Below are 23,050 nucleotides of genomic sequence, written 5' to 3'. Positions count from 1 at the left end.
TATTGTGAATGCTCCACCTCCTACATCTAAGCAGGAACTACAGGCTTTTTTAGGACTTTTAAATTTTTACCATTCTTTTCTGCCTCATAAGGCGGCAGTGGCAGAGCCACTCCATCGCCTTTTGGATAGAGGGGCTCCATGGGTTTGGGGTCAATGTCAGGAGGTTGCCTTTCAAGAAGTGAAGAGACTACTTACTTCTAATTCCTTATTGGCTCATTTTGATGAGTCACTGCCTGTGGTTTTGGCATGTGATGCTTCCCCTTATGGTATTGGTGCAGTTCTTAGTCATAAACTGCAGGATGGCTGAGAGGCACCTGTAGCTTATTATTCACAGACCTTATCCCCAACAGAGCGAAATTATGCTCAAATAGATAAAGAAGCCTCAGCAATAGTGGCAGGGGTTAAAAAATTCCATGATTATTTGTATGGTCGTTGTTTTTCCATTATAACAGATCATAAGCCCCTGTGGGCCTTTTTGCCCCTGATAAGCAAACACCACAGATTTTGTCCCCTCGCATATTGCGGTGGTCTATTTTTTTGTCAGCTTATCAGTATTCTTTGTATTATCGACCAGGGAAGGCTATTGGACATGCAGATGCTCTTAGTCGTCTGCCATTGCCTGTTTCCGGACCAGATCCGGCTCCAGCATATGGTGTTATGCTTCTAGAATCCCTCCCAGAACCACCATTACATGCTTCTGTTGTAGCTTCGTATTCTGCTAAAGATCGTATTCTTTCCCGTGTTCTTAACTGGGTTTGGAGGGGGTGGCCAGGAGGCCATATAGATGCAGAGTTTAAAGTATATGTTACTCGCCAGACTGAGCTTTCAGCCCATAAGGGTTGTCTTCTTTGGGGGAGTCGAGTGGTTATCCCCCCAAAATTAAGAAATCGAGTTCTGGAGGCTTTACATGAAAATCACCCGGATATTGTGTGAATGAAGGCATTGGCAAGGAGTTATGTTTGGTGGCCGGGAATAGATGCTGCCATAGAAGAATGGGTAAATCGTTGTAGAATATGCCAGGAGTCCCGGCCAGAAGCCCCGAGAGCACCAGTGCAGCAGTGGGAGACCACTCGCACTCCTTGGTCCCGGGTACATATAGATTTTGCAGGGCTATTTCAAGGCCATAATTTCTTTTTATTAGTTGATTCATATACTAAGTGGCTGGAAGTTATACCAGTCACAGTTATGACTTCTCGGGCAGTTGTTAGGGCCCTTCGTAGGATTTTTGCTACCCATGGACTACCAGACACAATTGTATAAGATAATGCTACACAGTTCATGTCTGCAGAGTTTAAAGAGTTTATAGGCAGGTATTTGATTCGCCATGTGACATCAGCCCCTTTCCATCCATCCACGAATGGCCAGGTAGAGAGGATGGTGAGGAATCTCTGTCTCATATTATCCAGGGTGATTGGGATCATTGGCTGGCAGCATTTCTTTTTAGCCAGCGAGTGACCCCTTGTACTACTACAGGTCGTAGTCCAGCTGAACTTTTAATGGGATGGCGTTTGACAACCCGTTTGGACAGATTGCATCCTGATAGAATGACTGATAAGCTGCCAACTGCGGAGACACAAGAGCCAGTACACAGCTTTAGTCCTGATGATTCAGTTTATATCAGGAATTTTGCAAATGGCCCGGCATGGATTCCAGCGACTGTTTCTCATGCTACGGGTCCAGTTTCATATGAGGTGGCCATCCCAGAGGGGAGGATTTATCGTCGTCATCTGGATCAGATGCGTCGTCGAGTGTCTGATTCAGTGCCAGTGACATTGTCCCCTGTCCCCAGGGATCAACAACAAGATGTGCCCAGTGCAGGTGCCAGTCAGGACGTTACATCTCAGGAATTGGAGCCTTCTCCAGTTCCACCTGGACCCACTGATGTTAGGGCACCTTCTGAGAGTCCTCCTACAGTGATGTTATCGGCTCCAGAGAATACTCAAGAGCAGACAAGGGAGACTGAGGCTTCAGTCCCAGTGTTGCGTCGCTCTGGACGAGAGCATACATGACCTAGATATTTGGAGGACTACGTGTGTTGATTCTAAACAACCCTTGGGGGGGATGGGTGTTATGTATGTGAGTATTATCACCTGTGGGAAAAGCAACAGGTTATATGTGATTGGCTGTCCAATCAAGAGGGATGTAGGCTTGTTGGAATTGTATATATATCTGGGGTATTTGTGTATGTGTGTGTGTGATTTTAACTCATGTGGAGTAGGAATAAACTATGATGGAACTTTTATTCAAGTCTACTGATGTGTGAGACCCACTATATAACATTATTATATTATTATATAATGCCTCGCCACGGTCCGTTAACCTCATTGGGTGCATGGGGTTTAGGGTGAAAACCGACAAGCGGATCGACAACTCTGCACCATGCAACAGAAAACAGAAAACTACTGCCCTAAAGCTGGGCACCTGGAACGTTAGGACAATGACACCTGGCTTCTCTGATGACCTGCAAGAAATAGACGATGCACGCAAAACAGCTGTCATCGACATGGAGCTGAGCAGACTGCAGATGGACATTGTCGCCCTTCAAGAGACTAGGCTGCCAGATTCCGGATCTGTCAAGGAGAGAAATTTCTCATTTTTCTGGCAGGGAAAACCACCAAACGAAACCAGGGAACATGGCGTTGGCTTTGCGGTCAGAAATACCCTGCTGAAATCTATCATCCCACCTGCTGTGGGAAGTGAAAGGTTGCCAATACAAATACAATATATTATTATTATTATTATTATTATTATTATTAAACACTGATGGATTGTCAGCCAGCTGCCCTCTCTCCCATTAAAGAGACTGTTGTTAAATGACTGTTTTCCTTTAAGTTAAAGGGTCCCTTTAAAAATCTGTGGATAATTAGGTTATACCTGTACATCAAATCTGGCCAACAGGCTTCACTTTGGCCTGGCCTTGTCCAGAGTTTCAAACTCACATGGAGAGTCACTCTACCACTATGGGTGTCGGGTGCTAGTTGGCAACACCAGAGCACCAGTGAGACAATTCATACCTTGGGGCTTTAAACGCAGGAATGGGGGTGGTGGAAGTTGAGCACATGGCTGAAGTTGACACAGTTGATATAATATACATCTTGCCACCAGTCAATTCCCTCTGTGCTCTGGGTCCTCTTAATTTAATTATTCATGAAGTTCCCCAGTTTTTTTAATAAAGGTTCACAACTCAGTGTGGAAAATGACCATTTCAAATTTGAACAGCCATCCCTAGAAATTGAGCAATTGAGTGATGGGAGCAGAATTCCTGGTCCCTGCCTACACACATTGGTCCAGCTCTCATCACAATCTCTCTGTGTCTGAGCTTCACATTTTGGGGGGAGGGATGGTCACAGAAGCCAGAGGGTCACCATCATAGCGAACAAGGCTGGAGAAAAGTTTTGGCCTTTCCTCCACCCTGGGGTGCTATTTTCCTCTAGGCTGGGAGTTCTAGCATTCAAACACTTGCTGAGTAAGAGGGAGAGTTCATGATTTATGGTTTATGATTTGAAGCAGAACCTACAACCTTAAGTTAGGAAAATACCTAGCTTAACAGAAGCTATTAATTTTAGAGGTGCAGTTAGCTTTGCAAAGTTCATTATTTAGATTACTGAGAGAAGCTAAAAGTATAGATAAAGGATAGGGAATAGAAGGACAATACTAGATAAAACTAGGTGCTTCCCAATTAGACTCAAAAGCAAACAAGGTATAGAAGGACAGTAAAAGTTCAAGCCTTAGTAGGCATGCTTCATTAGTAAATGAATCACACACACACACACACACACACACACCCTGCATAGCTAATTAGGTCTTTTGCATGAACATGGGATGTATGTGTAGGGTGGAGGAAGATATCAAGGAGCTATATGTTGTAGTTGGTTGGAAAGGATAGTAACTCAGCCAAGAGGAGCATTCCTTTTCCAGCAGGAAAATTAGGGAGAAGCTGCTGCCTGAGTTTTACTTTCCTCTTATCTAAATAATCCAGCAGGCCCAGGACCTCCCAGCAGCCTGCTTACCTGGGGATGCACCAGCCTCTGCTCCTCCTACTCCCTGGATTGGAAGAGGGGGCAGAGCAGAAAAGGACATGTGGACCAGAAGTGTAGCCAAAGGGCATCAACACTGTCACTTCCTATGGCGAGTGGTGTGTTGCAGAGTCTGCAGTACTTAACACACCTCCCCTTCTGGCTGCACTACTGGTGTGGAGGGGAGGACTTTTGCTCTGTTCCCCTCCAGTCCAGGGAGCAGTAGGCACAGTGGTAGAGAGTGGGCTGATAGAAGTGGGGGCTGCCCTAGGCATCTGCTCCCTGAAGCAACCACCTCAGCTGGCCTCATTTGTGAGCAGGCCTTTCACTTCAGGCCTGCAGCACTTTCAATGTTTCCAGCCCCTTCCTTTCTGTGGTATAATTCTTTTTCCAACACTTGAGGCAGCCAGAGAGGGGACCATTTGAAGTCTGTAGCCAGTCATGCTGTGAGTTTCCATCACTAAAACAAATCCACAACCCCCACCGAGCCCTCAGGTTCACACATCACTAGAGCCAGTAACAAACTGCAGAGAATTTAAATCCAGTTGCTGTTCAGGAACAGGATATGATTTAGCACCTGTACAATGTGGAATAACAACAGAGAAGAGCTCCACCTCCATCCCCCCTCTCACACCCCACTGGGGAATCATATGCACTCCCCCCTTCACAAAATCTGGGATTAAGCAGGCTGGTGATTAGCCATTTGACTGGGGCAAGCCATACTTTCCTCCAGAACAGGTGTGTCCAAACATTTTGGCAGGAGGGCCACATCATCTGTCTGACACTGTGTCGGGGGCCAGGGAAAAAAAGAATTAATTTACATTTCAAATTTGAATAAATTTACATAAATGAATATATTAGAGATGGAACTTATATGAAAGAATGAAGGTCTTGCAGTAGCTCAAAGCCTATAAAAGGCCTTGCAGAAAGCAAGGCTGGCCTTTCCTTCACTGCCACTGCTGCATCAGACATGAAACAGCAAGCAGTGGAGGGAGCCCTTGTCCCATAGCTCAGGTGAGAGGTTGAACAGTCGTCCTCACACTGAGAGCAGTTGCGTTGGGCCATCATGGGCTCCAGCAAGTCTCTGGAGGGCCAGAGGCTCATTGGAGACTGGGGGCTACCCGCGGGCCGGATTGGGAGCCCCCGAGGGCTGCAAGTGGCCCCTGGGACGGGGTTTGAGCACCCCTGCTCCAGAAGATCAAGTGAATCAGGGCCATTGCAGAAACAGAGCTGTTTCCAAAGTTGCTGGTTTTCTCAACAGCTGCCCTGTAAAATCTTCCCACAGAAGGCTGAAAGGCTGCTGGTCCGCATGGTCAGTGGTCTCAAGCCACTGCTGGACTGCTCCAGACAGCCAGTGAGGGAAGGGCATACTGTACTAGAATACTTTCCCATATGAAGATAACTTCCTTGCATTTTTAAAAAAATTCCTGGCATGTCAGAGAGACAGCCAGATTGCAGCCCTTCTCTAAGATTTGCTATGTTCTTACAGAGGGAACTTCTGATCCGGGGTAACATCATTTGAACATGGGAAATCCTCCAACTGTCTGAACTGGTTCAGCCAAAGAATGTCTGTATTCGTTCTCTCTCTTACTTCTGCTCTTCAAAGGTTTTCAGAGCAGTGGTGCGACGACACATTTTGAGGCACAGGAGTTTCTCAGGACACCTCCCACAGCCGTACACCCATTGCCCCATCCGATAAGACTATGTATACAACAACAAAAATCAATGTACATTTCTTCATTAAGGTAGTTTTTTCTCCTGTCACTTATTTCTACTTTGAAATTACTTATCCTTCATTTTAAAATACAGCCAATTTCAGCCCAATTCTTGGAGTGGGTTGCAAAATTGACTGATTACAAGCTAGGTAAATAAATATTTTCTTTTGTCCATTCCTGCCAGGCAATTTTAGCAGCTATCCCCTGGTTCTGGTGTTGTAGGAAAGGGAAAAAAAACTCCCTATACACCCTGTACTTTTCTAGTTTCCAGGATCAAGTGACCAGAAAGTGCTAAAGGCTTCTTTCTAGTGCCCCCCAGTGGCTGCAAGAGGGAAGGAAGTTCTTTTATCTCTTGCCTGCTTTTACCAATGACCAGGCGGACATTACCAACAGTCATTTTATGACACCCATTTGCAACTCCACACAGCAGAACCTGCACTACCAAGCTTTGAAGATTTGGGCACATTGTGGTGGAAAGTCTTGTGCTGCTCACACTCATTCAGTGGGGATTGAGCAGGAGGGCATCTGGCAGGATTTTGCCCTTGGCTTCCAGATTCAAGCACTGTGGTCCTGTCAATGTATATGCCTATTATCCAGCCACTTGAGTCTCACAAGGTCATTCAGATAAATAAGGTTTAGCTGAATTTCAAACACTGGTAAACTGCCAGACTGAAACAAGGAGAAACTTTGGTTTTTAAACACTTGTTTCAAGTCACTTACTTGGAGGGACCGTGTGCTGACTTTACTGCTGAAGAAAAAAAAAAACAAATGCACTTTGATGAGCAATCATTCTTCTCAATGGGAATGTGAGGAAATTTATTTGTATTTAATACCTTACAATTTATTTTCCCACATGGAGGGGGGACTGGTAGAAAGAGGAATTCATCAAACCATTCTGTCCCACCCAGGTAAGGTTACCAGATACAAACAGGGACAGAGTGCCTATACCTTTAACAACTGTAAAGAACAGTGGCCTCCAAACTGGAGTCCTGTGCAACAGGACTGTCATGTACCATTCCAGAGAGCCATCCTTTCCTGCCACTGATCTCTCCCAAACTGGCTTCAGCCTGCTGCACCTGCCCAGTAATCCAGGCACAGTGGCTGCTGGGGCAACAGAACCTGGAAGCAGTGGGCCGAAGCTCAGTTTGTGGGAGATCAGTGGTGGGGAAGGACTGCTCCCCACAGAACATTAACCACCATTCACAGGGGAAGGGAAAAGGCAGGCTGCCGGATCTGACCAATGGGACAGGGTCTGGAGAGCCCTGGTATAGAAGAGCAAATTTTGACAGGTGCAGCTCACTATGGAAGGGTTTAAAAAGCTGCACCTGCCAAAATTCCTTCTATACAGTGGTTAAAGGTAGAGGCATTCGCTCCCTGTTTCTATCTGGTAATCCTACACTCACTCAGTGAATGTGAGGCCTTTTACCAAAATCTTGGAGAATAAGCAGACAGTAATCAGATTTGAAAAAGAAAATGGGAGCATGTGAAACTCAATCAGGAAATAAGTGCTGTCACCGTGGAGCCGCTTTTTCTTAAAATGAGAAGTTTCCTATGGAAGCACTGACCAAAGGAGAGGCAGAGTCAAAGAAAAAAGGGGGAAACATTTACAAAGAATCCACAGAAAGCCCAGGTGGGGACCGGCACCACTTTCTGAAAACTTGATTGCCAGTTCATAGGAATTCCTCTGAAATTTTGAGCTGCAAGAATGATGCAAACCAGATCTCTGCAGGTGCAGGTAATCACACAGATGGCAGATTTCACGTAACACAGATTCTGACGGAATGTATGATTGTGGACATTCTAACAAGGCTTTGGGCAGGACATCCATGCTAAATACAGATGAACTCTCTGCTTGAAACAATGATGAAATTTGTAAGAACCTAATTTATAAATAAAATTACTGACTTCATTTTCTAAAACAAAAACAAAAGTACTGACAGCCTGATCTCAAACCCATTTACTTGGGCTCCAGTGAAACCAACTGGAAATGCCTGAAGTAAAAGTCAATAAAGCCACAGACCATGTTTCCAGAGTGTATTTAATGGATTATTCAAGACATTTTCTTCTTCTTTTTATTGACAAACTTGCACTGCAAGAATCCAACACCCTGCAACTCATGAGAGTGTAAGATGTAACCCTCTCACAATCACCTCTTTTGTTTCTTAACTCATTGGTATTAAGTGCATTAAGCCAAGCTGGAACAATTCAAAGAAAGCTCTGGAGGACCTTTGTATTCATTCTTCCTTCGTACATTCAAACTTTTTCCAAACATGATACAGCAGCCTGAAGTGCTGGTGCACAGGGGGTGAGGCCCACTGGCTATGGCAGGTGCCAGTGCAGACCAAGGCAAAAAGCAGCCCACTACTGGCACAGAAGCTGCTTCAGGCATCCAGCAGAATTAGAGCCTCTGTGACACCAGCCTCACAAAAGGAAAGAAGGGATAGATGTGAACATGTGTTTTCTAGAAGGCACAGAAAGAGGCCCTTAATCCTCAAGGGTTATGGGCTCTTCTATGCCAATAGGTTTCTATGGTCCTGCAAGCAAACCACCCTTCTGAATGCTTCAGGATCCTGAGGCACAAGTTATAAGTTCATCTCATCAAGGAGATGCCAATGTTAGCAGCATCAATAGATCACCTCTTCCCACCACAGCTTTTAGAAACAAGTGACAAAGTCCCTCTTACAAGCACTACCTACAGGAGGCTGTTTCTTGCCTCCCATGTTGCTTTGCCACTCATGAGTGCTCTGCAAAACTAATTCTTTCCAAAACCTGCATGGGCACTCAGCACAAGCCTCAGTATATCTGCCCTTTGACACAGCAAGAAGGCAGCCAATCCCAAACATGGCAGAGCTCATACACACAGTAACCTGAATCATGCCTGACCCAGGAAACTCCCTTCTGATCACCTGTGCTGTAATTTCTAGAACACCTCACTGTTGTCCACCTCACTGTTTGGTTTCCTTGTTCTTTCTGTTACTTCCTTCTCAGGAGCCTGTCTGGACTGCCCTAACCCTTCTACATACCCTTTGATCCAGCTCAACATGCCAGGGATGGTACAGTGTTAACAAGTTGAGGATGGAAAGACTGTAGCTTTTAATGGTTCCTATAGAATAGTGATTTTTTTCCCCTCCTGTGGTGTTAACCCTTCTTTTTCTCTCTCTGTAATTCCAATTTCACTATTAACCCATTAGCCAATCTGTCTCCCTTTCCTCCCACTTCTCCTCAGTGCAGAGGGATGGCTGTGCAAGCCCACTGGCCCACTGGCTGTGGGTCCCAGTCTGTGTTTCATTTCTGCTCAGGCTCCTCTGCCACTGTAGCCACCTCAATGGTGGTATGTTCTTCTTCTGCTGTAGTACCCTCCACCACACTGGATGGCACAGTCACAATTGTGCTCCCACCGGGAGCCATCTGTGTCACATTCTGGATGGTCGTTCCCAGTCCTGGGAGGGTGAGCAGCTGGAAAGGGCTGACGACTTTCACCACAGTGCTGCCATCCTGTATGGCTGCCGTGCTCAGGACGGTGAGGTTGGAGGCATCTGGGTGGATCTCAACAGCGTTGGGAAAAGTGGAACCTGCAGACGCCAGGACAGTGTAGCCACCCAGAAGGGGAGAGGCTGGAGAGCTGGCAGAAGTAGCCTGTGTTGTGCTCTTGCCCAGAGCAGATGCCGGGAGAGCAGATATGACCTTGCTGATGGGCAGGTTGGCAAGCTGAGTGACGGGCACTCCTGGAGCCAGGGTGATCTGTGCCGACTGAGTCAGGAGTTGTGAGGTGATGGCAGGAGGCCCCGATGTGGCTCGAGTCAGCCTCGGGCGTTTCAGAGATGGAATGGAGACCGGTGTCAAGGTCATGAGCACATTGTTGAGATGCTGGGATTTGTGCTTCAGCTCTTTTGCTCTCTTCCTGTGTTCATCACACTGCTGTTCCAGAGCTGGGGGGGGGGGGGTGAAAGAGAAACAGCAGTGGATAATCAGAGAAACAACTGAATACAATCAGCCAGGAATGGAGGTTGGCCTCCTCCACTTAAATTGCACTGCAGCTGACTACGAACAAATTCAGTTTGTGCCGCTATTCTTGAGCTATTAACTGATCAGCTGGAAAGGATCCAGCCCAATAAAACGATCAAACAGTCTATCTCAACCTGTGGGTTGGGACCCCAATAGGGTCACAGTCTCATTTGGGGGGTTGCAGCAACCTTTCAAAGCCTGTGCAAGAAAGGACTTGGATGTAATCCAAGAATGGTCCTGCCTTATCAAAAGGGAGTTCTTGGTATAATCCTCTACAGCCTCTTCTTGCTCTCTTGCCCCACAACTCCTAAGGCAGCCCTGCTCAGGCTGCTACCTTGTTGGGTTGTTATGAAGGGTTGTTGTGAAGATGCAAGAGGTAGGGAAAACGGGGCGGGCAAGGTGTGCGTGACAGATGGGAAAATGGGTGGGCTTGGGTCGCAGGAGGGGGAGGTATCAGCAGTGGGTCTCAGCAGTGGGTCAAATAAATACTGTATCAGCAGTGGGTCAAATAAATACTGTATTTATTTATTGGGGTCATGGCACGAAAAAGGTTGAAGACCACTGGCTATCTGAAGGGGACTGACATTCAGGGATCCACCTCCTTGGCTGTGGATAAAAAAGTCCCCTCCCTTGCGCTCAGATAAATGAGCTTGCCCTGATCCAAGCAGACAGGGCACTGAAAATGTCCCCTGCAAGTTCCAAGACATAGGCACTATAGTGGGGGCACCAGAACAAACCAGGCATGGGATAGAGATGCCACAGGGGAAGATACAGGAAGAGAACAAGCAGCCATTGGACAAGATCGATTCATCTCTGCCCAGGACCTTTGCACCCCCAGCTTCACCACTTGGAGCTGTCCAAAGGACTTGTCCACAGACAACTCTGCCCCATCTCTCTTGTTGCCCCTTATTCCCAGAAGTGCCTGTCAGAATGACACCACGATGCCCTCTTTCTTGCTTCCTTCAAATTCCACCCCCAAACCAACTTTTCTAGGCATTCTGGCACTATCCTGCTGCTTCCACGTGTTAACTGCAACCAAGATCACGCATGTGCAACTGAAATGCACATTCTTTCCTCCATTTCTGTTTCCTGCATCAAATTTTAGACTGTACCATGAACACTGATGGCGCAATGAACATGGGGCTCATGTTTGTGAAGGAGAACAGCTTCTGTCATAAGAAAGTATGAATATACAACTAAGGCCCAAATCCTAACCAACTTTCCAGCACTGGCATAGCTGTGCCAATGGGAGGTATGCTGCATCCTGCAGTTGGGTGGCACTCACGGAGGCCTCCTCCAAATAAGGGAATGTTTGTTCCCTTCCCTCGGAGCTGCATTGCCCTTATGTCAGAGCTGGAAAGTGGGTTAGGATTGCGCCCTAATGGTATTGAGGGAAATGCCCATAGAGGGTCTTTTTCTCTTTCAGTTCATCCCCAATTCCTCCAAGCGTCCTGGTGCATGAGCATAACTCAAGGGAATACACTGCACCCTCACCTCCTCCCATGCAGTGGGAACAGGCACAAAATCATGGTTTATGCACAGGTTAACTATCTGCAGTGTGTCATGATGCTGGTATACATGCAAGCTTCATAATGGATCACACTGTTGCCACGCACATCCCATGGTTCTGGGAAAGGAACACTCAGTGCGGAAAGACTCTCCTGTGGAGATAGTGAACAAATGATCAGCCGCATAAGAGACTGAGGGGCAGCACCTGCTAAATCTCGTGTATACTGCTCTCTGGAACGATCCATCTGGCACTTATGGCTTGCCAAGACTTTCTTCACCAGGTCCAGCATGCCAAAGTTCTGAACAGTGTTGTTGAGAAAAACAGCATCTAGAAAAAAAAGAAAAAGCCAAAATTCTAATTTCAGGTATTGGAGAGAAACAAACCATTATTTTGTAAACAACAAACAAAAAACTTCCATTCAGCTCACTGCTGATATAGGGGAAAGGAAAGGAAAGGTAAACCATAATGTTGGAATGCTAAGTTTATTGTGGTTTCACTCCTAATTAACCCCTACTCATCTCCTTGCATCTCCCAATGACGGAAAGATTAACAGCTCAGTCCTACTGAGGACTGGGCTGTTGTGCAGAGTCTTTTGTGAAAACAGAAGCAAATTCTGCTGTCACAAAAAAGCAGCTGACAGAGTACACAGTACTCCGTCAGTGGCCATTTTGGTACCGCTGGCTGCCTGAGGTGGCAGGTTCACACCGCCGCCAACTAAGTAAAAAAAAGGGGGGGTTTGGATGTACCCATCTATGATGGTAGCTGGAGATGCTGCAAAACCTGCATTCTCACCACCGCTGAATACAGGTAGGTCCAAAACCCGTTTTTTACTTAGGCAGTGGCATGAACCCAGGAGTGACGTCACCACCCCACTTTACGGACACAGTGAGAACCTAGGTGTTCCCTTACCTTTAAGTAAAGATCAGGAACCACTGATCTAAAGGAGAGAGAGAGAGGGAGGGAGAGAGAGAGAGAACACACTGAAGAACCTATGAGAAGACAGCAAAGTTGGCAGGGAAGGAACGAAACAGGGCGGGGAGGGAGGTATAATGGGGGCAGGAAGGCTGCAGGATGGGGTTGATCTGGCGGCAATGGCAGGTGCTGGATCCTACTCCTCTTTTCTACAGCTTCCCTGCCTCCTTTCTCTCCTTGAACTTGTGCCAGTGGTTTTGCGGGCGCAGGCCCGAAGAGACACATTTCAGAGTGGGAGGGTCACAGAGGTGTAAGGGGATTTAAATCCTCTTTCACTTCTGAAGCCTCCTGGTCTGTCATCTGCTGCTGCTGGATACAGCATGCTGGGCAGGAGGTCTGGTCTAGAGGGTAGAGCCTCCGTCTGCCTGAAGATAACATCCACAAAGGTCGCCAGTTCGAGGCCACTGGCACCGTGCGACCTTGGAGCAGCTGACAAGCTGAAGCCGAGCAATTCCATCTGCTCTGAGCGGGGGAGGATGGAGGCCAGAATGTGAAACCAGATCAGAATGAAACACCTTGAATGTAGTCGTTCTTGAAAGAAAGAACCTTCTTTGAAATTGTAAAAATCCCTATTTAATAGGGATTTAATAAAGCCTGCCTATGTAAACCACCTTGAATAAAGTCTTGAATAAAGACCAAGAAAGGCGGTATATAAATACCTATTATTATTATTATTATTATTATTTTGGGCATGGCTGCACCTGGGAGGGGGTGTCTGCTCATGTCCTCCCCAGGTTACCTCTTCCACTCCTCTCTCCTTTCCCTCTGCAGCTGTCCTCACATGTCAACATTTAGACAGTAAGCTCTTTGAGGGGGAAACAAAACTTTTTAAATTTTGTAAATTGCTGTGTGCACCAATGGAGCTGCATAAAGAACAGACATTTCTAGTGATGCTTTTGCCACAGTTTCTGTTTCTACCACAGTCAGCAGTGTGCTTGTAACAGAGAGGAGTTGCAGAGGCGTACCTAGAGGGGGGACAAGTGGGGTAAATGCACTGCTGCGACGCGCCCCCTGGCAATGCACCCCCCATACGCCAAGAACCACACCAAAAGTGGCTGCCAGCGTTCTCAGCACAGTTCTGTGTTGCTCTGAGGGCCGCCCCTCCTCTTGTGAAAGGGGAAGAGAGAGAGACCCTCAGACATGGCTGGGAACCGCGCACTGCCCTGAGGTCCACCCCTCCCGTTGCATTAAAGGGGAGGAGAGCAGAGGCTGTGCTCAGCTGTGGAACCTGGCCGCAGCTGAGCGCCGCCCCCGCTCTTCTCCCCTTTAACACAAGGGGAGGTGGCACACTTCAGGGTGGCAAGAAGTGACATACACCTCCTCCAATTTCAGAGGAGACGTGCGCCATTTCTCAGGCTCCAAAGAGTCTTCTGCACTCCTTCTGAGGGGCACAAAAGGCTGCCTGATTGGGGTGCTTTGGGGTTGCTCAGAAGCGGTGCCTAGAAGGCAAGTGCTGCCTGCTTCCTGGAAGAGGCACCCAGGACAGCCCCAAAGCACTCCAATCAGGTAGCCTTTCATGCCCTTCAGAGGGGGCGCAGAAGTCTCCTCAGAGCCTGGGCTGCCTCCTCCCTTTTTTCAAAAGGGGAACAGAGGAAGCAGCCCATAGAAGTAATTGCAGTGATGACGATGTCACCGCAATTACTTCTGGATCAGGGGCGGGGGGGGGCAGAAAAGGGGATGCGGGGGGAAGGGGGTTGCCTCACATTCTGAACTCTGTGTTCATATTATTCACAGACACTGTAAACAGAATACTCATTTGTCAGATTCCTAACATATGATTAAAAGTCAGAAAGTGCACACTAAACTCACTTTTATCTGGTTTCCCAATACCACTAACACTGACTTTGCTACCCTCTTAGAAGAAGCATTAGCAATGCAAGCAAAATCTAACAAGTGCTTGGTTTCTTAAAAAGGTATTCATCTACTTGCTGAAAGGAGAGTCGCTGCACCAGCCAATATTTACCGCTGAGCTGTAAAGGAGGATCCTGAACCCTCTGCTGTAGGCCCCTCATGGTCTCCATGAGTTCCAGCTGAAATTCCTGAATTACTTCTTCCAACAGGCCTGCTTCCTTTAGACCTCGCCAGAACAGAAATGTATCATCTACAGGAAAATGAGAAAGAACCCTGAAGAACCTATGAGAACACAGGGGAAACAAATTTGGTTGTCTGCCAGCTAAATCCCATGTACCCATTTCAAGCACAGAGGTATATATTTGCCAAAGGGCAGCCTTACAATTATACTATATTACAGAGTAGGCAAAAGGGAGACTGGGATTGACTGATATGCCTGTGGGAGATCTGCAGATCAACAAGGCTTTCCCATTCCCAGCTACTTACAGCAGCAGCACTTTGTATAATTAGATAGTTAAAAGACAACACTTGCAGAAAAACCAGGAATGGAATTTTAGGTGAGAGCCCTATGAATTCAGTTCTGACTCTGCAAACAAATCTGTGGCTCATAATTCTAGGTCTCCCTTTCTAAGCTACCATTATGCACCTGGCTCCAGGTAGTCAACCTTGGAGTTCTAGCAAAATCCAAAGCAGATGCTGGAAGCCTGATGTCTGCACATTCCCACAGAAATCAGGTTACTCTCACTTCAGACGGAATGTGGGGGTGGGGGGAGGAGGAATCATAGCCCTGAATGCTCTCGCATAAAAAAATACTTAATGTGTAGAAAATTAGCAGGTCAGACAGATGGTTCAGTAAGAATTCTTTATACTTGGGCCTAGCCCAAGCTCTTTAGGCTCCTGGGGTAGCACCTTAACACAACATGCTCCCCCAGGCACCCATGCTCACCTTGATTTCTCTCTCTCCTTCTCCCAACTATGGTGGTGGGGATGGGAAGTCTGCTCCCTCCCCACACCACCTTTTTGGTGCTGGCAACACTGGCTCCACCACCACTGCCAGCAACTGTGCACTCTTCTCTAGGCTGGCCACTCTTCTCCTGCTTTGTCATTCAAAATGACCAGAGCAAATGAGGACTGGAAAAAAGGAAGCAGGAGAAGGAATAGGGGTGGGCACACTAGCCAGAGCAGCCACTCCACCACTGGTAGCTTGTACCCCCTGACTTGGGTGTGCTGAAACGTGACCGGTCAAGCGTCAGTGCTAGAAGTGCATGGAATACAAGCCAGACTTATTTCCTTTTTGTCTACAACTGATGGCAGAAATATATTAAGCCAAGCCAAATTCAAAAAGGGCCATTTTCTTCCTGTGTTTCATTTCTCCTGCTCTCTCCCCTTGTTTGGAGAAGACTCTAGACACCACTTCGTACAGTACCTTGCTTAGCAGTCTAAACTGTAGTGTGTGGCACAAATGTCAGAACATCCTGCTGCTACAGACAAACAAGGCCATTAAGGTCAGCGAAGAAACAATAGGCCCAAATCTCCAGGGTCTTCCAGCATCTCAGCAGATTAAGAAAAGCAACCTTGGCCACAGACCTCTGTATTCCTGTTACTTACAGAGGACTCACTGGCAGTGCAACTGGCTGCTCCTCCAGAGTCTATATTCTAAGTCTCACCAGTTAGGGTGGGAGCTTGAGGATTTGCCCCCAGACTCCCTTGACTACTGTTCCTCTTAACTGATCCATCCAGGTCTCTGGAGACCTTTTAATTTTATTTTGGATTTGATCCTCCTTCAGAGGACGCAGAATATAAGTTAAGTATACAGTGTGGTAGGAAGCAAGTTCTTCTGTTGAGAACAGTGAATTGATTACAGACTGGTTAGCAAGCTCATACCAGTGTCTGAATCTGCCTTCTTTGTTTCCGAGGACCAAAACACAATTGCACCTCCACACTTTGGCTTGAGCTCCTGCTTTCTCTGTACCTGGTCACAGAATTCCTCTATTTCTCATTCTAAAGTCATTATTGTCCTAAAAACTTGTTTGTCCCCTAAGTAAACACTCATCTTTACAGGAAGTTAAATGCCTCTCTGTGTGTGTCTCCACTCTCCCCCTCCTACTCTTAAGGAGCTAAACAACATTTAAAAAATTTACATCTATTCATATTACTTCTCCAGGAACTGGCACTGGTTAGCTCTACCACCATTTTGACAGATAATTTTATCATTAATGTAACTACAGTGGACCCTCAGTATCCAAGGGGGATCCATTCCAGGACCCCCGCAGATACTAATTCCCACTGATAATGAAATCTGCAGAAAGGCCTCACAGGACCTCCAGGATGAGACTGACACATCCAGGAGGTGTTCTGAGGCACAGGGAGGCCATGTGTCACCTCCCCAGGACTCAGAAGGCCTCCTGGAGGTGTCCAAAAGGCACTTCCAGTTTGGCCAAAAGCACCTCCTGGACGCAAGCTCCTAATCTACAGGTGCTGAACCCATGGATAAGGAGAACTGACCGTACTTGAATTACTGCTCACCTAATTATTCTTGTTCTTGATTCCTTCTTCCTCCAACTGTAAGCTGATCCCTCCCCTCCAGCAAACCGTTCAATGTTTGCATCTATATCTGACGCTTTCATCTTTCCCAAATGCCAATCTCCTTAGGAGGGGTGCCAGAACTCAACAGTCAATGGTCCTAGGACATGCATGTTTTGGTATCTGTGTAAGGGAACTTACATGTACTACCAAGCACATGTGGTGACACCAATCCTCCCCCACTTCTTTTTTCTTGGCTGGCTGGCGTGACAGCACACCACTGGGCAACAGCAGCAATTTTGGCTAGCAGGGGGAGCTCAGCTATTGCTTCAGCGGGGGCATGTTCACTCTGACATGTTTGTTTTCCTGACACTAGAAGTGCTTTTCAATGGGTTGTATTCCAAGAAAATTGTTGTGACTAAGTGTTACTGAAATCAATGAAACAAGCTGGTAGTGACTAACTTAAGCCATTTCTGCCCAACATTGTATATATGCAACAGGGATCACATGTGTACACACCTGTGGGCTGGGCAGAAATGCGTTAAACCCCATTAGTTGCAATGGGATGTTGGAATCCTAACTTAGGACACAGCCTAACATGAGAAGCTATGCAATCACACTGTTGCTCACCCAGTGCCTAAAGTTTAAGCTTCCTCCTTCAGAAAGAAATGCTGGACTTACTGCGATAGGGTTTTTCTCTCACAGTGGAAGATGGCATCCTTGAACCGGCTGCTCCTCCCACTCACCCCAAAGAGACAGACAATATAAATGAAGAACTCTTGGCCTTTAGAGTTTACCCGAGAGGGACTCAGCCAGGTGATGACCTTAAGGATGTGGCCAATCTCATGCCAGAGGCCTGCAAAAAAATTGACCAGTGGACAACATCTATGTAGGCAGCCTATACAGACAATGGTGAGAAGTTGTGGCTGCACTGACTGAAATAAGAACTGGCCCACAGGCACAACCTATATGACAGTCATGAGGCTGCACTAACTAGATCAAATCCAACTTGATGGACTTGCAAGATTCTTGAAGAGAACCAAATAAAACTAGGAAAACCCTTAGCCACTGAGAAAAAAAATCCAGAGTGAAAAAGTCCTGAATCTGTAAGACCTGGTCCCATAGAAATCTTGATGCACTTGCAGAACTCCTGGGAGTATGGGGAATGTGGCCATGAATCCAAAGACGCTAAATAATTTCTTTGCTGGAGCCTCTGATACTGACCAGAGGGCTTCCTTCCATTCATTTGAGAAGACCTGTTCATACATTTCTTTTAGAAGCAAAGATGTGAAGTACATATCTGAACACTAATACACGGCCAGGCTTTCACCAGTGCTGCTTCTGTCGAGAAGTCACGTCGCAAAGCAGCTCCTAGCTGCTGAGATACAAAATTATGCCTCAACAGAAGCAGCGCTGTTGAAAGTGTGACCCATGTGATAACTGGTCCATATCTTGAAAATATGATCAAGATTAACATATTTTTATTCTATTGTTTGTAGCTAATGAGTTCTTGGGGGGGGGAAGTGCTGATTTCTAGTCATTACCTACTTAATGATGTTACTTCCTGCTTAATGACATCACTTCTGGTCCTCAGCAGGCAACATGAATGCTATTTGGTCTACTGTACAAGTTTGACATCTATGATCTAAACATTCTCCCAGGAAATTGCTTCAAAGCAGAGAAATCCTCACTGAAATCCTCATGGTTAAACAATCAGGTTCTGAGGTATTGTGAAGGTGACAGACACCGTCAAAATTACAGACAAAGCAGCCCTGTTCCCTTGAGGAAGACAAGAATGGAACTGGGGGCTTGGCTTGCTCCCACAGGCGGGGAAGAATTGAGAATGAAGCATTCTTCATTTACACAACCACATCAGTGTGGGATGAGTGGGAGAAGCAACCTGTTCACAGATGCCATCGTCCACTGATAAAGTTTGACATGATTAGCTCGAAAACAGTCACCAAGCCAATGTGCTCCAAAAGGTGTAGAAAAGGGAAAGAGGGCGACTTTTTTTTTTTAAACAAGCCAAAGTTGGTTTATACAAGTTTTCAACCTCTAACATCTAAAAATTTGGACCAATACACACGTGGTTTTTGCTATTCGTCATCTAGAACACCAAAGGCAAGAGCAGTAGTTGTCAATAGCACTTTATGCAGATTATCTGAATCACAGGTAAAACACTGTGCAAGGAATTGTCAGTGCCAAGCAGCTACTAACATACAGACATCTTCCTCATAAGCCTTTCAGGCTTAAGAAGCCAATATGGAACAGAACACAAGACACAGACTATGCTGTGGGGCCAAGGCCAAAACCTCCATGAACTTTACCTCCAATACTGGTAGTCCAATCAGTGGAGTCATCGCACGTTTCTATGGTTATCGTGGCAGGGGAGCCATTTACTGTGATTAAAACAAAAACACACATACATGCTCATAAACCAAACAAAAAATGCTATGTATTTTTTGCTGGCCTCATCACAAAACCAGGTCAAGATATGGTCTTACAAAATATTCAGTTATATTACTGCTTCTACATATCTGTCATTATCAACTCCTCACATAAGCTAGAGGAACGTCCTCCTCCCAATACAGTATTTATAAACTAGCACTGTTCATAATACTTTGCAGTGATAATTGCTAAAGAACTTAGACTTTGACTCCTGAAAATTGCACAAAACAAACCACATACCATCTGCAGATGCAGGAGTGAGAGGGAGGTATTCTGTTGATGTCTGGCTGGTTAGAGATACTCTGGCTCCAGTCAGGTCAATTTTTGTACTTCGGCAGGTATTGGAACAGACTTTCGTGTGCTCGTAGAAATCCAGTTCACCTGAATCCATGATCTTCCTGAAATATATGATACAAATACGAATGCAGTAATAATATGAATGTTAAACCCTGAATTTCCTGACATCGATGTGCTCATATTTTGTTCATACCACATGAATGGCAATCCTGATGGGTACCTCATTTAAAATAAGTGGTAGGCTGCGTCTCAGTAAATCCTGCCTCAAGGCAGGGGGCGCAACACACAAGCCTCAAGACCCATTCTAACTGAATTTCGTTCAGATACTGCCCCCCAAGCTAACCTTAGCATGATTCCATTCATTCGGATTGCCCTCTTCCAGTCCTTCAAGGTGGACTTGCCAGCCAAATGGACAAATTCCTTGGGACTTATCAAGTGGTTGTCATACTGCAGAGAAAAGAGATAGGATGTGGCATGAAAAGGCAAAATGACTGCACTATCAGCCAGCAGCAGAACGGAACTCCCAGTCTAACTCAGGTATAAAAAAAAAAGACTGTCCACTACCTGTCTCTTGGCCTCTGCTACTTCTCATAGAATACAACAGGCCTTGGGAAAGAATCTCGTGCTTAGTCCACATCTCACCGTTATCAGGTGGGGGGTGGACAGGTAAAGAGGTCCAGAAATGCATTCCTGCTCACACTGTAAAAACAGAGCTTGCGTGGTGTGATGGAGCAGGGAAGAGAGCACTCCCTCCAATCTTTCCTCCACCTGAAACCCTATATGCAACTCCTCACTATAGCATCTTAGCTGATATGAAGCAAAATGGGCTGGAGGCACAAAACCCCTCCATTCTATCCCTGGTTTTGTGATATCTCTGGCACTGTCATGACTGAAGAGAAAGCTTGCAGGTTCTGGAGATCATTAGTTCAATGACCCCCACCCTCAGCTCACAGTCCTGACAGTAAAATATAGGGGACAGGGTCAAAATTGAAGTTCGAAACAATGCACCTCCTGACACACTTCCTCCCATCTCAACAGCTAGGAAACTGACAGCCCTAGCACTTCAGTGGACTGAGTGCTGGACTGGATCAATGTGTTGCCAAATCCAGATTGGGGTTTAGTCTTAGTTGCTCATCTGTTTATGGGGAAAAACAGTGATTAACTTCACAAGTATGTTGAATTATTGAAGACTGAACAATGTATAAAAAAATTACAGTCAAATGTGAGAAAAACTCATATTTTTTCCTCTTGGGATTCTTTCTGTGTTTTACTGTGATCCTCTTGAATTGTTTTTAGATTAATTTGTACTGAATTTTTTGAAACATAAGAGTTCTATTGCTTTTAGCATCACCAGCCACGTGTGTATAAAATTTTCCTTTCCCCTCTAAAATCCCTTCCTTTTTGTCTCATGTTTGAGATAGAATGTAAGGAGGGTATTTGGTGGGCAACTGAGTTTATAGCGAAGGTAAACAATAGCTGTTTGGAACTGATATGTCCTGTCTGCTGATGATCCAGCAAGACAGCTGAAACTGTGTTTTTTGTTGCAATAAATGCTGAAAATCTTAGGAATGCATAAGGTACCAGATCCTGTACAAGATGCATGAAAATGCAACAGTGCAGTGGCTGAAGATAAACAACCTTTTTGTAGGACGTTTTATTTTCTTACAGAGCTCCTATAGTGGAACTGTGATTGTTGTTGCTGTTTTCATTATTTAAAATTATATTTATTAAAAATGTATCCAGCACTCACTTCTTTAGAAGAAAGCAAAGCAACCAGAAACCTCAAGTAATATAACAAACAATAATTCTGCAGTCATCTCACCTGGACGCATTTCACATTGATGCCAGGACAAACAAACTTCCTCCATATTAGGTTGGCTTTGCTGTCTCCGCAGGTGATGGGATAAACAATCTCAGCTTCCACACAGTCTTCTCCTTCAGCCATCTTCACTTCAGGGAGAGGGATCAGAAGGGAAAACATTTTTTTAAAGTTAGAACCATGGATGTTTTATTTTCAAAGTGACGACAGTTTGGAATACAGTTTTAAAAGCTTTTAAAGGAAAAGAAAAATCTGGAAATAGTATTACCAGCCAGTCTTTAATTATGAGTACCCAGCTAACTCAATCAGAAATTCATTACACTCACACTGTAAATTTCACTAAGTGATGGAGTCAACAAAGGGAAGGCAATCCAATGACAACAGAAGAAACTGACTTTCAAACAGAAGGAATCGTTTTCTAAGAAACCCTACCACATAAAAAGCCTGAATTAAAGGCATACATGTTTGCTCAAAGGTATCTCACTTTTCTACATTGAAAAGCGATTTCAAGTAAAAAAGGAAGCAACCTTTTCCTTATCTATTTTATGGCTCGGCATGCAGAGGAATCAATATTATGTCTAGATGCTGAAAGCCATCAGCCCTGCTGGTGAACCCATCATCACACTTGGTTTGCTTCTCTCCCTCTGTCTGCTTCCTCCTCCCATATTGCTACCCACTCTACAACCAGCATGTCCTCTCCAATCTCTAGTAGCACACATTAGCCCAACTACATCTTTTGAAATGTCTTGTTGCAGCTATACCCAGAAGATAGCCCATGTGCCTTTGCAACAGATGGTAACATAAGAAAATAGCTGGCAAAGAAAGGAAAAGCTTTGTATTTTGCTCCAAGAGAAATATTTTGGTAAACACAGGAATTATGTGTTCTTAATCCTGTTCTAAAATGTTTCTGTTAACTCCCAACAAAAGGAGCATACACACAAACCTGCCTGTCAACTAAGATCTTCTTCAGAGGCCTTTTTCCTCCAAGTACCCCTGCCCTGAGAGCAAGGCTTTTCAAACTCGGGTGTCGCGACACCCCAGCCTGAAGAGCCCTGGCCTCTGCCCCTTAAGGCGCAGCGAGGAGGCAGTGGCACAATCCCCAGGATTGCATTGCTAAGTGGGCTACAAGGCCTTGGCTGGACTTACCAGAGCCTCCTGCAGCCTCCCGAGGGTGTGGGGAGCCCTGCGTGACCCTCCGCAGGGCTCCCCAGGTCTTCAAAAGTGGAAGCGCAGTGATTGCACTCCACTTTCGGTTTTGCGGAGGCAGGGCGCAATCACTCTGCTTTCACTTTTGAAGACCTAGGGAGCCCCGCAGACACTTGCGCAAGGCTTCCGCATCCCCGGGACGCTGCAGGTGGCTCTGGTAAGTCCAGCCAAGCCCCTGCAGCCCCCTTAGCCTCCCTTCCACCCCTGCAAGGACTTACTGCAGGGCTCAAACTCCCTTGGAGTTTGAAAACCTCTGTCCTAGAGGCTTCTGAACCATTTATGGATGGAATTCATATTTTTCTTTCATCTCAGAGCAGTAAATGTGTGGCCAATGGAAAACCTGATTTTGTGCATCAGGTCAAGAACAGTCTATACCAGAGGTTCCCAAACAGGGCAGCACCACAACCCACCTTATCCTCTGTAGTGGGCCACAATGTCCCTGGTGCTGCTGAAGGCCTCTCTTGGTCTGGTGACCCACTCTACAGGAAGACTCCGCAAGCCACTTCCTGATTTTGGAAGCAAACCAGAAGTGGCTTCCAATAACCAGAAGTAACTTACGGAGGTTTCTGAGGAAGGAGGGCCCAGACTGTGGTCGGGCTCATGACCCATGCTGTGGGACATGCTGGTCTATTCTGAGAGAGCAACAACACAGTGAGCATGATCTTCCTGGAACATCTACTGAGCAGAC

General features: G+C 46.0%; 1 protein-coding gene across 7 annotated transcripts in view; it reads right to left on the bottom strand.

Moving 5' to 3' along the window:
• Positions 1-7,755: 7,755 nt before the first annotated feature.
• Positions 7,756-23,050, bottom strand: part of GMEB2 (glucocorticoid modulatory element binding protein 2) — a 29,633-nt gene continuing 14,338 nt past the window's right edge. For 6 of the 7 annotated variants that reach the window (XM_066626075.1, XM_066626070.1, XM_066626071.1 and 3 more), the window contains 7 exons: positions 21,160-21,287; positions 19,681-19,784; positions 19,281-19,438; positions 18,920-18,991; positions 14,182-14,319; positions 11,451-11,573; positions 7,756-9,660 (listed from right to left, as the gene is read on the bottom strand). In XM_066626075.1, the coding sequence (XP_066482172.1) occupies positions 9,017-9,660; positions 11,451-11,573; positions 14,182-14,319; positions 18,920-18,991; positions 19,281-19,438; positions 19,681-19,784; positions 21,160-21,287 (1,367 nt within the window). In that variant the 3' untranslated portion in view covers positions 7,756-9,016. The remainder of the gene's footprint in view (positions 9,661-11,450; positions 11,574-14,181; positions 14,320-18,919; positions 18,992-19,280; positions 19,439-19,680; positions 19,785-21,159; positions 21,288-23,050) is intronic. The other variant, XM_066626076.1, reaches the window with a different exon arrangement.

The sequence above is a fragment of the Tiliqua scincoides genome, chromosome 4, assembly GCF_035046505.1.
Source record: "Tiliqua scincoides isolate rTilSci1 chromosome 4, rTilSci1.hap2, whole genome shotgun sequence".
In the NCBI taxonomy this organism is placed as follows: domain Eukaryota; kingdom Metazoa; phylum Chordata; class Lepidosauria; order Squamata; family Scincidae; genus Tiliqua; species Tiliqua scincoides.
Note: the sequence above shows the minus strand (reverse complement) of the source record. Positions and strands in the feature narration are given on the sequence as shown.